This window comes from Ochotona curzoniae, unplaced genomic scaffold (genome assembly GCF_017591425.1).
Source record: "Ochotona curzoniae isolate NIBS_2020 unplaced genomic scaffold, NIBS_Ocur_1.0 contig_2688, whole genome shotgun sequence".
NCBI lineage: Eukaryota > Metazoa > Chordata > Mammalia > Lagomorpha > Ochotonidae > Ochotona > Ochotona curzoniae.
In genome coordinates, this window is record NW_024465553.1 from 27,562,798 (window position 1) to 27,577,716 (window position 14,919).

The 14,919-nt window shown below is 43.3% G+C and overlaps 1 protein-coding gene across 1 annotated transcript in view; it reads left to right on the plus strand.

Annotated features, from left to right (window-relative positions):
• Positions 1–14,806, plus strand: part of CCDC175 (coiled-coil domain containing 175) — a 50,014-nt gene extending 35,208 nt beyond the window's left edge. Inside the window, exons 15-20 of the mRNA XM_040975494.1 lie at positions 1,810–1,889; positions 3,227–3,379; positions 8,137–8,239; positions 9,404–9,447; positions 10,345–10,510; positions 14,489–14,806. Coding sequence (XP_040831428.1) covers positions 1,810–1,889; positions 3,227–3,379; positions 8,137–8,239; positions 9,404–9,447; positions 10,345–10,510; positions 14,489–14,571 — 629 coding nt within the window. The 3' untranslated portion in view covers positions 14,572–14,806. The remainder of the gene's footprint in view (positions 1–1,809; positions 1,890–3,226; positions 3,380–8,136; positions 8,240–9,403; positions 9,448–10,344; positions 10,511–14,488) is intronic.
• The last annotated feature ends 113 nt before the right edge of the window (positions 14,807–14,919 follow it).

Sequence of the window (14,919 nt, forward strand, 5' to 3'; positions counted from 1 at the left end):
AGCAAGACCCCTGCCTTTCACTTTACACAAAAAGCAACTCTAAATGGATCAAGGCTCTAAATGTGTGCTGAGACACCTTCAAATGACTAGAGGAACACATTAGAACACTTTGCAAGACACAGGTATGGGCAAAGACATCATAGAGAAGATCCCCAAAGCACAGGCATCTGGAGCAAAACTAAGCAAAGGGGACCGTGTCAAGCCAAGAAGCTCCTGTGCTGCAAGGCTAAAGAGACAATCAACAGAATCGGAGAAAATATTCCCTAATGTATTCACAACAGAGAGCTACTACCCAGGACTTACAAGGAACTCCTGAAAGTTAAAACAACAAAGCAAGCCACTCAGTGAAGAAATGGACATGACCATAAATGTTTCAAATGATGAAATTCAAATGGTTAATAGACACGTGAAAAAGGCTCAGGTTCTCTCAAAATTAGGAAGAATGAAGATAAAAACCACAATGAGATTCCACCTGTCTCCAGGGAGAATGGCTTACATACAGGAATCGCCAGATAATAATTGTTTGCACGGACATGTGGTGAAAGGTACCCCAATCCATTGTCGGTGGGACTGTAATTGGGTGCAACCTCGTGACATTCAGTGCAAAGATTCCTTAGACAGCTGAAGATGTGTCTACCGCGTGACCTAGCCATCCCACTCCTGGGAATATCTCCAACTAAAACAAAATCCACATGTGAGAGAAAGCCTGCCACTGTGTGTTTGTAGCAGCACAATTAGAACAACTAAGATGTGGAGACAACCAAGATGCCTCTCCATGAATGAATGGTTAAAGAAATATGGTGCATTTACTCTGTGGAATACTAATCAGCCATAAAAACGAGTGATCTTGCTGTTTGCCACACAGTGGGAACAGCTGGAAACCATCATGCTTAATGAAATGAGCCAGTCCCCAAAAAGACAAATATCATAAGTTCTCTCTGATACATGACAACTAACACACACACACACACACACACACACACACACACCCTATAGACTCTACTGTGGAGATTAGATTACTTGGAAATAACAGGCGTATACAGCGCATGTCTTTATTACTGAATAATAGTAGAATTCCCATTATTTTTTAAATTACACTCTTATGTTTTGTTTTGACTCCTCTTCCTACATTTGTAACATAATATGTTTATATATCAGGAAATTAAGCCTGTGATAGTGAAGTGAATGACTTTGCCGTTGTAATAACTCGAAAACAAATAATAAGAAGGGGATACTGGGAGAAAAGAGTGAGGGAGAGAGGGGGAAGCATGGCCCTCTATGCGTGTAAATCTAATGGAAGTCAAAAAGAAAATAAGTAAGTACATACTACAAAATAGAATTGTTGTCTAGCCACGGAAGCTTTTATTACATTCACGCAGCCCCTATGTGTCCAGAAAAAGTGTAATGTACACATGTTACTATAGCCCGTGTTTTCAATCTTTTGTTTTATTGTTGTATACATGTTGCTTTAGTTTTTAATACAATTTAATAACTTTTATTACTTAATCATAAAAATAAAAATAAAAAAAATTATAAACCAAGACATGGTCTTAAAAGTTTATTTTATTTAATGAACAACTGGAGAAAACGAGAAAACGACTACTAAAGGAAGTTTTAAAATGTCTGGTTCTGAGGAGTCAGACACAGAAACAGGTGTGGCATTTGCGGGGGAGAGGCGAGGGCCACCATTGGCCGGTTCATGATAAGCCTTCTAATACCACTGGACTGTTAAAGTGAGGCATATGTCTCTAATCTTTTTTAACTGAAGAACTTCATGAGTAGTTATTCTGTTCTCTCTTTTTCTAATAGCACAAAAGGAGGAGGAGAATTTGCTGAAAACTTGCATTCCTCAGTTTACAAGGGACTTTTCAAGATACTTTAACAGCGTGGTAAAGGGTCAATGCATTTGTTCTTTTATTTATTAGAGTCGGCATACACAGAGTTAATATTTACTCGACACCATGAGGTTCTCATAAAATCTACATTTAGTAAACTGATCTTTCCAACACCCGTGTTTTAAACTTCTGGTTAAACACACAAATGTACATATATGTGAGTATGTATACATGTGTATAGATGTATGCCTGTATGCATATAGCCAAAGAAATTCTAGAACAACTAGTGGGTAATAGTGGGAGAATTTTTGGCTGACCCTTAGTTTCCTCACTTATAAGGTAAGGAGTGGGTTGTGCTTTTTTAACGATGACTGGGCAAAAGTTACAAAGAGGCATCGATGAAATAGGAACAGGTGAAGAAATACTGGCTGACTTTTTAAACTCTATAATCAATAGTGATAAGCTATGCAGCAGGAGTTGGTTCATTCAAAATGGAAATATCCTATTTTCTGCAATGCCCTGAAATAGAAAAGTAACTTTTAATGTGTTACGAGTATAAATAGGAAAGAGAAAAAAAACAAATACAAACACAATTCTATTTTCTTAATATGCTGCTGCTGATGATGATCATTTAATGAATAAAGACCATGTGAGCAGGAACTGAATGAGAATTCAGTAGAGAAAAACAGTATGGAATTTGGGAAAATCAATCATTTTGTTTTTTCCTTCAAGGAAGGAAGAAAAACCTCCTCCCGAAGGCCTTAATAAGTTTCCCTTCCCATGTTGGCCAGGTTGCCTCCTTCTGTGAGATTGTCCCAGTGTCGGGTTCTTTACTTGGGGTCCACAAGTCCCCTTACCAGAGTTTATAGATCTGTTTTCCTGACTCAGTTTTGGGATGTCTGGTTTTTCTTTTCTACTTCTTTTCTTTTCTTTTTTTTTTTTTATTGGAAAGGCGGATATACAGAGAGGAGAGACAGAGAGGAAGATCTTCCGTCCGATGATTCACTCCCCAAGTGAGCCCAACGGCCGATACTATGCCGATCCGAAGCCAGGAGCCTCTTCTGGGTCTCCCACGCGGGTGCAGGGTCCCAAAGCTTTGGGCTGTCAGTGCTGCTTTCCGGGGCCACAGGCAGGGAGCTGGAAGGGAAGCGGGGCTGCCAGGATTAGAACCTGCGCCCATATGGGATCCCGGGCATGCAAGGCGAGGACTTTAACCACTGCTCCACCGCGCCGGGGATGTCTGGTTTTTCTAAGATGCCCATAGTTGCAGTTCGTTGCTTCACAAACAATCTGGGGACATAGTTCTGACAGCAAACTACACAGCCAAATAGATGCTAAGTGCCCTTCTCTCGAAATTCTGTGAGATGACCATCGGTTTTATGTTTGGGCAGGATAAAGTGAAGCAAGAAGTAAAATACTTACGAGATCAAGAAAGCAAAAAGATAAAAGATCATTTTGAAATTCTCAAGAACTTAGAAAATGAAATCTACGTCAATGACCAAAAAGTAGAGCTGTTGCTTCTGGAAAATAAAAAATTGAAAGAAGTAAGTTCGTCGGCATCTCACGCTGCACAGTGGTTTTGGTTGATTGGGCTGTTAAAAGTGCTGAGAAAAGCCAGGAACAGTTGCTAACATGCTTATACTGAAGCATAATGTGCAGATAGAAAGGTGAACACACCCTGTGTGTTTAATCAGCTCCCAGATCAAGAGAGAGAACATTAGAGAGACCCAGGCATCTCCATTCCTGCCAGGCACTGCCCACCCTTCCGTCAATGACTTCTGTTAATGCCCAACGGTATGCCTGACTGTGAACTCTGTTAGAATATGTATCGAAAGCTACAATAGATACTCTTTTGCTCAACATGATGTATGGGAGAGTCATGAACACTGTGCCTCAGAGTATGTACCGAAGGCTACAAGAGATACTCTTGTTTAACATGGTGTATTGGAGGTCTTGCTTATTGTTGATTGTAGCTAGTTCCTAGTTCTGTATAGTTTGGTATGGCTTTCCCTCAATTTATTCATGTTCTCTATGGTTGATGGTGTTAGGAGAATTTTGAACCTTTCTTAAACCATCACCTGCTTCCTCCCAGCGTTTGCATCAGCAGGAAGCTGGAGTTAGGAGCTAGAGCCCGGTGTCCAACCTGGGCTCTTCAATGTGGGAGGCGGGCGGGTGTAATGACCACCAGGCTAGATGCCTGCTCCTGTCTGTTTCAACTTAACCATTCTGGTAGGTGTGTTGTGGTGCCCCCTAATGTGCATTTTCTCAATGACTACTGAAACTCCTGTGTTTATATTGCTGGTCACTTTTTTTGATGCGAATGCGCAAGGTTTTGTGTTGATTCTGACTTTTATTTATTATTTTTATTTGAAAGACAAATTTATAGAGAGAGAGAAGGAGGTGACACAGAGAGAAAGATATTCCATCTGCTGGTTCATTCCCCAAATGGTCTCAACACCCTGAGTCAATCTGATCGAAGCTAGGAGTCGGGAGCAGCTTCTTCTAGGTCTCCCACATGGGTACAGGGACTTCAGCCATCCTCCAGTGGTTTCCTAGGTGATAAGCAGGGAGCCGAATCAGAAGTGGAGCAGCCAGGACATAAACCAACACCCATATGGGATACTGATGCCACAGTTAGAAGATTAGCCTGATATGCCGCTGTAACAGGCCTCAAGGTGTTGTTTTCTTAAAAAAAAAAAAAAAAGACATTTTGGGGCATGGCACTGCAGCATTGAGGGTAAAGTCCCTGTCTGGATTGCCTGGTTCACATCCCACCTGCTCCACTTCAGAGTCAGTTCTCTGCTAATGGTCCAAGTGTTTGGACCCTGCCACCCTTATAGGAGACCCCAAAGAAGCTCCTGACTCCCACTCCAGTGAGGGCAATCCGGCTGTTGAACACCCTACTACAAGCAAGCCTTTTCGGCTTTGATTTTTCAAATAAATAATCTTTGAAAAATGAAGGTTTTTTTTTTGTGTGTGTGTGTTTTTTAGTTGCAAGGCAGACTGACAAAGATAGGCAGAGGGAAGTTTTGAATCCACTGGCTCATTTCCCCAATTCCCGGGGCTGGGATAGGTCAATGCCAGAAGCACTGAATCCCAACCCAGGAGTCCTGAAGGCAGTCTAGATCTTCCAATTGCAACTCTTTTTCATAGCCAAGGAATTTTCTTTATGTGCCACTCAAAGTCTCAATCTCAAAAGATGCTTTTTTACTTATTTATATTCAAGATTCATCTATTTTACTGTGTTAGAATGTCTTTAATAATTAAAGGTGTTTCTAAAGTTCACACTACTTTAATCTACTTGAAAGGCAGAGTGAGTAGAGTGACAGATCTTCCAGCTGCCAGTTCATTCCCCCGGATGGCTGAGCCAGTTAGGATCTCGGCTCTCCATCTGGCTTTCTTAGGCAGGTGGCAGGGCACTCACAAGCCATCATCTGCTGCTTCCCGGGATGCAGAGCAGAACGCTGGATTGGAAGCTTGGTAACTGGGACTGGAGCTTGGTGGAATGAGAGCACCCCAAGTGCCAGTTTAACTTGCTACAACACGAAGTCCACCCAAAACGATTTAACATTTTATGACACTAATATTTAATACCCAGACTGTTGCATTTGGAAAATAGATGTATATATTTAAATGTGTAGATTTTTCACATTTTGTTACAAAACAGTTATGCAAGTTTATATCATAGAGAGCTTGAATATCTAAATTTACAACTTTGGGCAGGTTACTTCATTTGTGGGTTTCATTTTTGTGCTATTAAGATAGAAATCACTCCTAAGTCACAGGGCAAATGTGCCTTTTAAAAAATGTACACATCAATGAGACACTCATAAGATTTTTTTTAAAAGATTTATTTATTTTTATTGGAAAGCCAGATTTACAGAGAGGAAGATTTTATATATTGTGAAGCAGATGGTACATAATTTCCCTTTATACACAAGGAAATTGATATTTATATTTTCAAAAGATTTTTAATAGCTAGAAAATAAAAACCAGTTTCACAGTAATAGGTCTATATATGGAAGGGCTTACCAGTGGCTAGTCCAGTGGCATAAGAAAAATCTCTCTGGGCTGGCATTTGACCTAATGTCTAGGCTACCAGGAGGGACACCTGTGACCCAGAGCAGAATCCCTGCATTCAGTTCCCAAGTCCACTCCTGACGTTGGCTTCTTGCTAGTCCACTCCCTGGGAGGCAGCTGTTGATAACTCAAATAACTGGGTTTCTGCTAAGAGTGTGGGCAATCTGGCCTAGTATCAGCCATTGTGGCTATCTGGGGGTGACCCAATGAATGGGACTCTCTTTCCCTAACCCTGATCTGGGATTGGGGGTGGGCTGGGCTGGGTCAGGCTAGAGCACCCACTGGACAAAGCCAAGGTGAAGCAGGCCATGCCAGACCGGGCGGCAGCACCCAATCAGCACATGCGAAACCCCGGGGAGGTGGGGCAAAGCTGGTAGTGGGGCTCCCTACGGCTCCTCTGCTGGATCATCATTCCCACCGGAGAGCATGAGTTGGGATGGGGGCAGACCAGAGCAGGCAGAAATACAACACCTGTTGGCCTCATGCAAACAGGGAAAATCTAGGCCGGATTGACTATTCCTACTGATGCAAGCATAAGTCAGAGTGGATGAGGGTGTTTGGGTTAGAATCAGCTGGCAGATATCGGCACAGGGGGCTAATTCTGTCAAGCCAACTGCAGAACCACCTGGAGAGTGCTATGATCCAGGAGTGGGAGTCGGCCCAGTAGGGAAACAGTGGGCACCTCCCTATTGGGTTGCCACTATGTCTGATGATCATGAGAACCAGGACTGGGGCAGACATAGCTAGACAAAGAGAGGCACCTGCCAGCACATGTGTGGGCCTGATAGAGGGGCTGGTTGGGTTAAACTAGGCTTCAATGCCCATTGACATGTATGAGAGCTGAATGGGGTGTGGGCCAGACTGGACCAGTCTGCTGTAGATACTGGCAAGCACAGGAGCCAGGGTAGGGGGCAGGCTTGGTGGGGGTTATGAAGAGTCTCCCGACTAGGCTGCAGTTGCCACTGGTTTGTGTGAGGGCTGAGTGGGTGGTGGGCAGGATCAGACTGGGTTCTGACTGGGTTCCAACACCCATTGGTTTGTGAAGAAGAGGGGGCTGGAGGCAGAACTGACCCAGCAACTGCAACCACCAGCATATGCATAGGCTGATTGCTGGACCCTGTACTGTCAAGCACACACAAGTTCTGGAATCACTTTACACAAAGTTTCTTTGGGGATCCCTTCAGCTGAACCACTGGACCCAGAACCCCAAATCATGAAGAGAATTGCAGGTTCCAGGGTCTGAGTGTGGAGTGTATGTGTTAAAGCTGAGCCTCCTCAGTGGCTTAGTCAGTGGCTTATCCAGGCGCACATGGAGGATATGGCAGTCCATTAGAGCCTGCAGAGGACACCTGGTACCAAACAGAGGACAGAACAAATTGATCAACTACCCCAGCCAAGTGTTGGCAGTGAAAATCTGGGCAAGTGGAGATGCTAAGGTGAACTGTGTCAGCCAGTGGACTCTAAAGAGATTTCATCGTGTTTGGAATGGCGGGATTCACAACAATTCAGAACTGTTGAACTATCAAGACCACTTGAGCAGGACCCACAGAGCATGTCCCACGTCAGGAACCCTGGGATAGTTGTGAGGGTGGGGGTGTCTTCTCCCTTATCTCCTTATCTCTCCCCTTCTCTCAGATACAGGAAGGAAAAGACAGAATGTAGAAATAACGGTCTTATCCACTTTCCTGTAGCCCCTGATACTTTGAGCGCTAATCAACTATGTAAAGAACATCAAAGTTAAAAGAAAGAAAGAAAAAACAAAACAAAAAAATGGGTCAGTATCAAAGTTACATCCCCAAGTGGTGAGTTTCTGAGCATTTGTTGGTCAAAAGAGAAAACCACAGCTTTAACACCCGGAGCCCTGCCATGGTCCTTCAATCCAGGGAAAACTGAACAGGCAATCCCAGGCCGTGCAATGCTTTATCACATCTCCTGCACATATAGTTTGCAAAACGAACATTTTTTTTTTATTAAAGATGTGATACATTGGTTTCCTTTTGTGGCAAATTAGATTGAAACGGACAAGTTTGTGTGGATGTTTAATAGGAAGCAGTGTCTTCTTGTCTTCCTCCTGAGACTCCAAGGGCATTCGCCACTGTTAGCTCCGCACACAGAACAACCAGTAGCTCAGAGAAAGAACAAATCCAATTGTACCAAGTGGCTATGGGGACGATCACAGCAACTAGACTGCTAAAAGCAATAACATGCCTTTACTTTGCAGTATGTTTCCTACCTAAAGGACGACACAGAGAAATGGAAGAACGGACAGGAATCCCTAGGGCATAACTTCAGCAGACTGTCCTGGGACCTGATAATTCAGCAGAGTGAGTGATGTGTCATGAGCACTAAATTTAAACATAATGTTTTTGTTTAGCATCAGTCAATCATGTTGGCTTTCATACAATAAAACGCACGTCCTGTAAGTTCCTTGCATTTTGACAAGTGTACATGCCATCAGAAAGATGTAGAACAAGTTTCTGATTGCAACATTCACCATATAGCCTGTCACAGGCTATTTCCTCATCACCTACGTCCAATTCATGAGAACTATTTTCTAATCACAATAATTAGATGAGTTGAGGTGGTAGCATGTGTCCATCCCGGTGTCTAGTTTGTTCACTCTGTGAAATGTCTTTGGGGGTTCATCTGCGTAGCTTCAATGTAGTATTTGGTGTCCCCAGGACTACACTCAGCCTTGATGATTAACTAGGAAGGTGCCCAGGACATAGGGTGTTTTTATTTTGGTGAAAGATACTGAATAAAATTCAGGAGAAGGAAAAGGTATATACTGCAATAGGGGAGGCACACAGTGCCAGCTTCTGGCTAGCCTGTCTCACTGGAGTCAGCCAGAGGTGATTCATTTCGTCAGCGGTATGTCTGACTCCACCCGCACAGCCTTGCGAGCCAAGGTACTCCCGCCTCGAGTGTCCAGGTGTGTCTTGGAAGTCAGTCCATAGGCATGCTTTGCTCAGTTGGCTGGCCCCTGTTGCCAATTGAGACCTGCTGAGATGCAGTCTCTGGATGCTGTCAATGCGATAAAGTGCATCCTGAATGTAATAAAACTCATGGGAAAAGCGTTCTTCTTTTTCCTTTTTTTGTCTATTACTGAACTCAGTTTGTTAGTTTCTATGTGAATTTGGTATGCAATACTCCACTGCCAATGCTATGGCCTGGGGAGTGACCCCAAACAGCTGAAATATGGAGACCATTGAGTTCACTTTCTGTTTCTGTCTTTTTGGTACCATGGTCCTGTACTGCTCTTTCACCAATATCTGAAAACATTTGTTTCAAATTTTGCTCTGTTTTTTTTTTTTTCCCAAGTGTTTGCATTGGGAGGACAAGTCTGATGTGTTAGTCTTTTATTTTATGAAAAAACAAAAGTATATATTTTTAGATTTAAGCAATTTTAAAAGATAAAAATAGTATTACTTCTATATAAATGCCCAGAGTGTCTCAATAAATTTTGTATTTTTAAATCTTTGTTTCAGCAAATTATACGGATTTGTGGGCTGAATTTCAGACTATGGCTAAAGTGAGTAGTTTTTGTGTGGCTTCCATAAATATTTTTTTTTTTTTTCAAAATGCTGACTTGACTAATGTGAGTATGTGTGTGTGTTGCGCATGCGTTCAAACACACAGATGTGTGCATCAGAACAGAAATTTAGGACTGCAGGAGAACGATAAAGCTGGCATGACCAGCACACCATGGTCCATTGCATCAACGATCCCTATTACATTTTAATCTTTCGGGAAGCTGTCTCCCTGTGCTGCCATTCCATTAAAATGAGAAGACTTTCCTTTTTTTTCCCCCATGTTCCTCCTATTTTTTTTTTTTTTTCTTCTGGGCAAGCTCAAATGAAAACACATTTTGTTTTAGGACAAAGCTGCCCATCTGAAACCCTTCCATTATCACGTTTCGACCATCACGTAGCACGGCCAGGACTGAATTCTGGAGCGAGTTACTTTAAAGTGCTTAGAAATCTATTTAGATCTTATTTAGCCTTTATATGTTGGAGAAGGATAGTGTTAATAATTTCTTTTTGATTGGAAGCTCTTGAGGGTTACAGCACCAAACAGTTCATGAACTGTGGTTCCTTAGCCCAATGCCAAAGTTCTCTCTCCTTTCCTGACCCGCCTTTGCAATTCCGTGCTGCTGTGAGGGTCTGCTTGCCTTTCATGTCAGCACTGCCTCTCGAAGCTAAAGCTGTGAAGCCACTGAGCGTTCCATCAGTCTCATTGGATTATCTGTTTTTATGAAATCTTTTACACAACTTTGGGAGTTAGCAACTTTACACACATAATTATTTTGCATGACTAGCCCTACCTGCACACCTATTTTTTTGTTTGTTTTGGATATGATCCACTCAGAATTTTGTCTATATTTTGTTACAACTTACACTCATGCACCCAAATATGCCATTTCCTGAAGGCTTTGATATGCACCGGTGAAGAGACCTTGCAAGAAATAAAAAAACTAATCGATAAACTGCGCGAAAGGGATGAAAAAATCGAAAATATCAGTACTTGGCTGCAAGGGAATCTTGAAAATCTACGTTCTCTCATGAAAGAGGAATCGCCAGTGGACCTTACCAGTCGTAAGTATATTAGCCAGCTTTTCATTATGATAATGAACTGTCCAAGGAAACTAACCTTGCAAGCAGTAACAGATGTATTTAGCTTACCATTTTGGAATTTTGAGTTCAAGACGGGCAATTGTGGGATTGATGTCCCGTGAGGGTAGTTGGCCATGGTGAATGCCCGTGGAGCAACAATTACCTGGTAGGACCACTGTTGGCCCCAAGCTCGTATTTTTATAACAATCCACCTTCTGGGCAATGTCTCCGTGACCTAAGGACCTCCCATTATGTCCTACCTCCCAACACCATGACTGAGTTTTCACTAGCCTACTCTCCTTAACTTCCAACTTCCTGCATGAATTTGGGACCTGGATCCTGTTCAAACCACAGCATCCTGCCCATGGCTCCCTATAGCTTGTCTTTCTCACATGCGCAGTGATTCCATCCAGGGAGTGCCAAAGCATTCTGTTCAGCAAGAAATGAACAAATTCCCAAACGAGGATCTCACTTGAGACTTAGCGCAAATTCCCTTAGTCATTAGTCCCTGTGACGCCAACATATATCATTCACAGCCAAGTTGCTGATCACGTTCTCTTCCTGAGCCCTCCACAGCTTCACCGGGCATCACGCTTTCAGCTGCTTCGTGCAGGGCTCCAGCTCTGTGGTGCAACTGTGCCTATTCCTCCCAGGAGGTCCTCTGACATCTTGGTGGCAGACGCCATGACACTGTAAGCCTTGTAAAGCCAGCATCACATACACAGAGGCACAGTGGGCACCTGGGCCCACCCATGCCCCCAGCCCGTGCCTGCAGCACCAAAGCTTCACCAACTGATGTCAGGGAAGAACATCCAGAGAGGATCCTGGGGGCTCTCTTGCAAAGACTCTGGGATCCTACAGGAAGTGATGGCATGTCTAGGTGTCTGGGACTGTGACGTAAGGATCAGACACAAAAATCTGTTCAATGCACTCTAGTCACTTTTCCCACCATTTGGCATTAGCGTATGGCTCTGTTTCATCTGCACGAATCCCCTTAGCAAGCAGTTTCTCCGTGGCACCTTGCTGTCCAGAACAAATGTGGGGTTTTTTTTTCCTCTTTTTTTCTCTTTCTCTGGTCAAGCTGTGAATTGTCCAAATCGTTCCACTCTGCAACTGTGCAGAACACGTGTGGCTCCCCATGAGCCTGCGATTCACTCCCCCAACCGACCACAATAGCTGGAGCTGAACCAATCTGAAGACAGAAGCCAGGAGCTTCTTTCAGGTCTCCCATAAGAGTGCAGGGTCCCAAGGCTTTGGGCCATCCTCGACTGCTTTCCCAGGCCACAAGCAGGGAGCTGGATGAGAAGCAGGGGTGCCGGAATTAGAACCAGCGCCCATATGGGATCCCGGTGCGTGCAAGGCAAGGACTTTAGCTGCTAGGCTACTATGCCGGGCCACCTGTTCTCTCTTGAATACAGCACTTATTGCACACTTGCAGGGCCTGGCCTCCTTTTCGTGATAACTGCCTTCATTAATATATTCAGTATGAGCATGCCTTGCAGTTCAGTAAGACGCCATTCATAAATCTCAACAAACACACCCTGTGAGAAAGACAGATTAATAAGAGGCAGCTAGAATTCAGTGGATTCCTTTTGGAGGATAAGCCTATATTTATTTACCTGTAAGGTAAGGGTACAGAGAGATCTTCCACCTGCTTGTTCACTCACCAAACGCCCACCACTGCCAATCACAGGCTCTTTACCAGGTCTCCCGTGGCAGAAACCATTCTCACCATGATTTGTTGCTTCCAAGAAAGATAAAATGCTGAGTAGTCAGGACTTACAGAGGCTTAATTCACTGTACAATGTCTGCCTCTCAAATCCCTGTTCATTTTAAACCTTTATTTATTTTGATTGATTCGATAGGCAGAGTCAAAGACAACAAACTCTTCCATTCACTGACTGATTGCCAAAACAACAGGGCTGTGGGCTATACTGAAACTGGGAGCCCCTAACTTCTTGGGGCAAGGACTCCAGCATTTCAGCCACTTAAAGCATCTTCTCAGGGTGCAAATTAGCAGGAAGCAAGAATGGGAAATGGAGCAGATACTCAGATTCAGGCATTTTCATGCAGCATCTTAACCATTGTGCCAAACACCTGCCCCAAAGTTCCAAGTTCGTCTAGAACATCGGGCATATGGGAATATTGCCTCAAAGGAACAGCACACGTATGACCTGGCTAAGAGCTGCTAGAATTGCAGGATGGTTGAGTGGAGCTCTGAGAAGGCGAGTAGCCAAGAGTGGAGACAGCAGCCCTGCTAGCAGGTTTTCATTCAGAACACTAAATGACTATGACTTAAGTTACACATCAACTTGCGCATTTACCAAGTATCTTAACTTGACATGTACTGAAAAATTTTTCCAGAGAATGAGCAATCTTGCACCATTTGGTTTGCTCACCAAACGCCTGCAACAGCAAATTTGGTAACTATTCAACTAAAGCCGAAAGCAGGGGCTGAGAGGTCAACCCAGGTTGCCCTGTACATAGCAGGAACTTGGGTGTAGCACCCTCACTTGAGTAATCAACACTGCTTCCCAGGATCTGCACATGTAGGAAGCTGGAGCTGGAAGGCGGAGCTTGGTCTCCAGCTCAGACAGTCCAATACAGGATACAGGTATCCCAAGACTACAAAGATTTCTTTAGTGAAAGATATTAAACATTTTTAATAAATTAAAAAAAAATTTTAAAAACCAACGTTATTGTTATGTTGTCATGGCAGAAAAGGATTTGATACAACTGTCTGCATTTCAGTAATCCTAAAAAAGACCCTATTTATAATTAAAGCAGAATCCTGCTTTAGTAAGAAATAATGAAGTGATTTATCCACTAATTCTCAAGGATCTTGGAAAAACTAAGATCTTTACTAAGTAAAGACAGTTCAGAGCAGTGATTTTATTTATTTATTTTTTCCTTTTTCTTTTTGGGAAGTTGAATTCACAGAGAGGAGACAGGTCTTCCATGTGCTGGTTCAATCCCCCAAAGTGACCACAATGGCTGAAGCTGTGCCAATCTGAAGTCAGGAGCCAGAAGCTTCCTCTGGGTCTCCCACATGGGTGGAGGGTCCCCCAAGGCTCTGGGCCATCCTCCATTGCTTTCCCAGGCCACAAGCAGGGAGCTGGATGGGAAGTGGAGCAGCCAGGACATGAACTGGTGCCCATATGGGAAACTGGCAAGTGCAATGCCAGAACTTGAGCCACAAGGCTACCGTGCCGGGCCCCAGAGCAGTGATTCTAACACCAGAGCTACCTGGAGGTATGCCCCAGGCTGATCCAACATGAGTCTCTGGGAGATGGGACCCACGCCTGTTTGCAAAAATCTCTCCAGCCAGCTACATAGTGCAAGTAAGTCTTGCAATTCATGGTTTTAGACAAATACACAAGGTAAGTGCTAAGGATGTCAACAGACCCAAATCAACCAAGAAAACATTTTGACTTTTACATTACCTGTTCAGGAGAGGTTGGTGAAACAATGACACCACATCGGTGAGAACGTAACGCATTGCAAAGACCTAAGTCAAAGCTTTACAAAGCGGAGTTAGAACAAAAACGTATACTTTTAATGAAATGTTAGCCAATTATTTAGAATATCAGCAAATAGAGTGACCATGATTTTAATAGTCATGCTCTCATGAAATTCAGTTAAAAGTGTGGATACACAGACATTCCTAAAGTTCTCTGCTTGAGGACCGTACATTATAATCTCTCACGTGGTTTCTCCTTCTGCATTTACTTTTTTTTTCCCAGCTGGACAGCTAAGAAGATTGCCAGACGGTTCCAAATACAGTAGAACCAGAAGGGATAGTGCTGGCAGATACAGGACATCCCCAGACACCCCACCACACAATTATCCAACTGAAAAGTTTTTGGCCAACTCCGATTTTTAATAGACATTAGTAAACATCCAGACTTGTAAATAACAGCAACAACAAAAACTCTGATAACTCTATTTTTATTCCCACAGAAAAGGATCACAGGGGAACCAAGACAGCTAAATTCCCACGTCCAAAATGTGCCAGGAAAAAGGCATTAACAAAGACCAACTAACGAAACCACTCGATGATACAACTGCCAGGACTCGGAAAGGCAGAAATGCACTGCAGGAAAAGTGGGTTCGCTTACTTTCGTACATTAGAAGTGTTCATGTAGGTCTTCCAAGTATGAGACTTCACTCACTCTCCCAAACCCCACCAAGTAACACAATCACAGTACACAATCCTACACGGTCCAAATGGAGAGACTGGGCATTATGTGCAAGGCTAAAAACTGTCATTTTATTTCTTCGATCTTAACCACCAGTCTTCTGAAGCCTTCAGAATGTAAGCATCACGGCACGCTTACTAAAAACTAGCCACAGGGAGCAGCTGATGGATTCCAAATTTCATTAACTCTAAG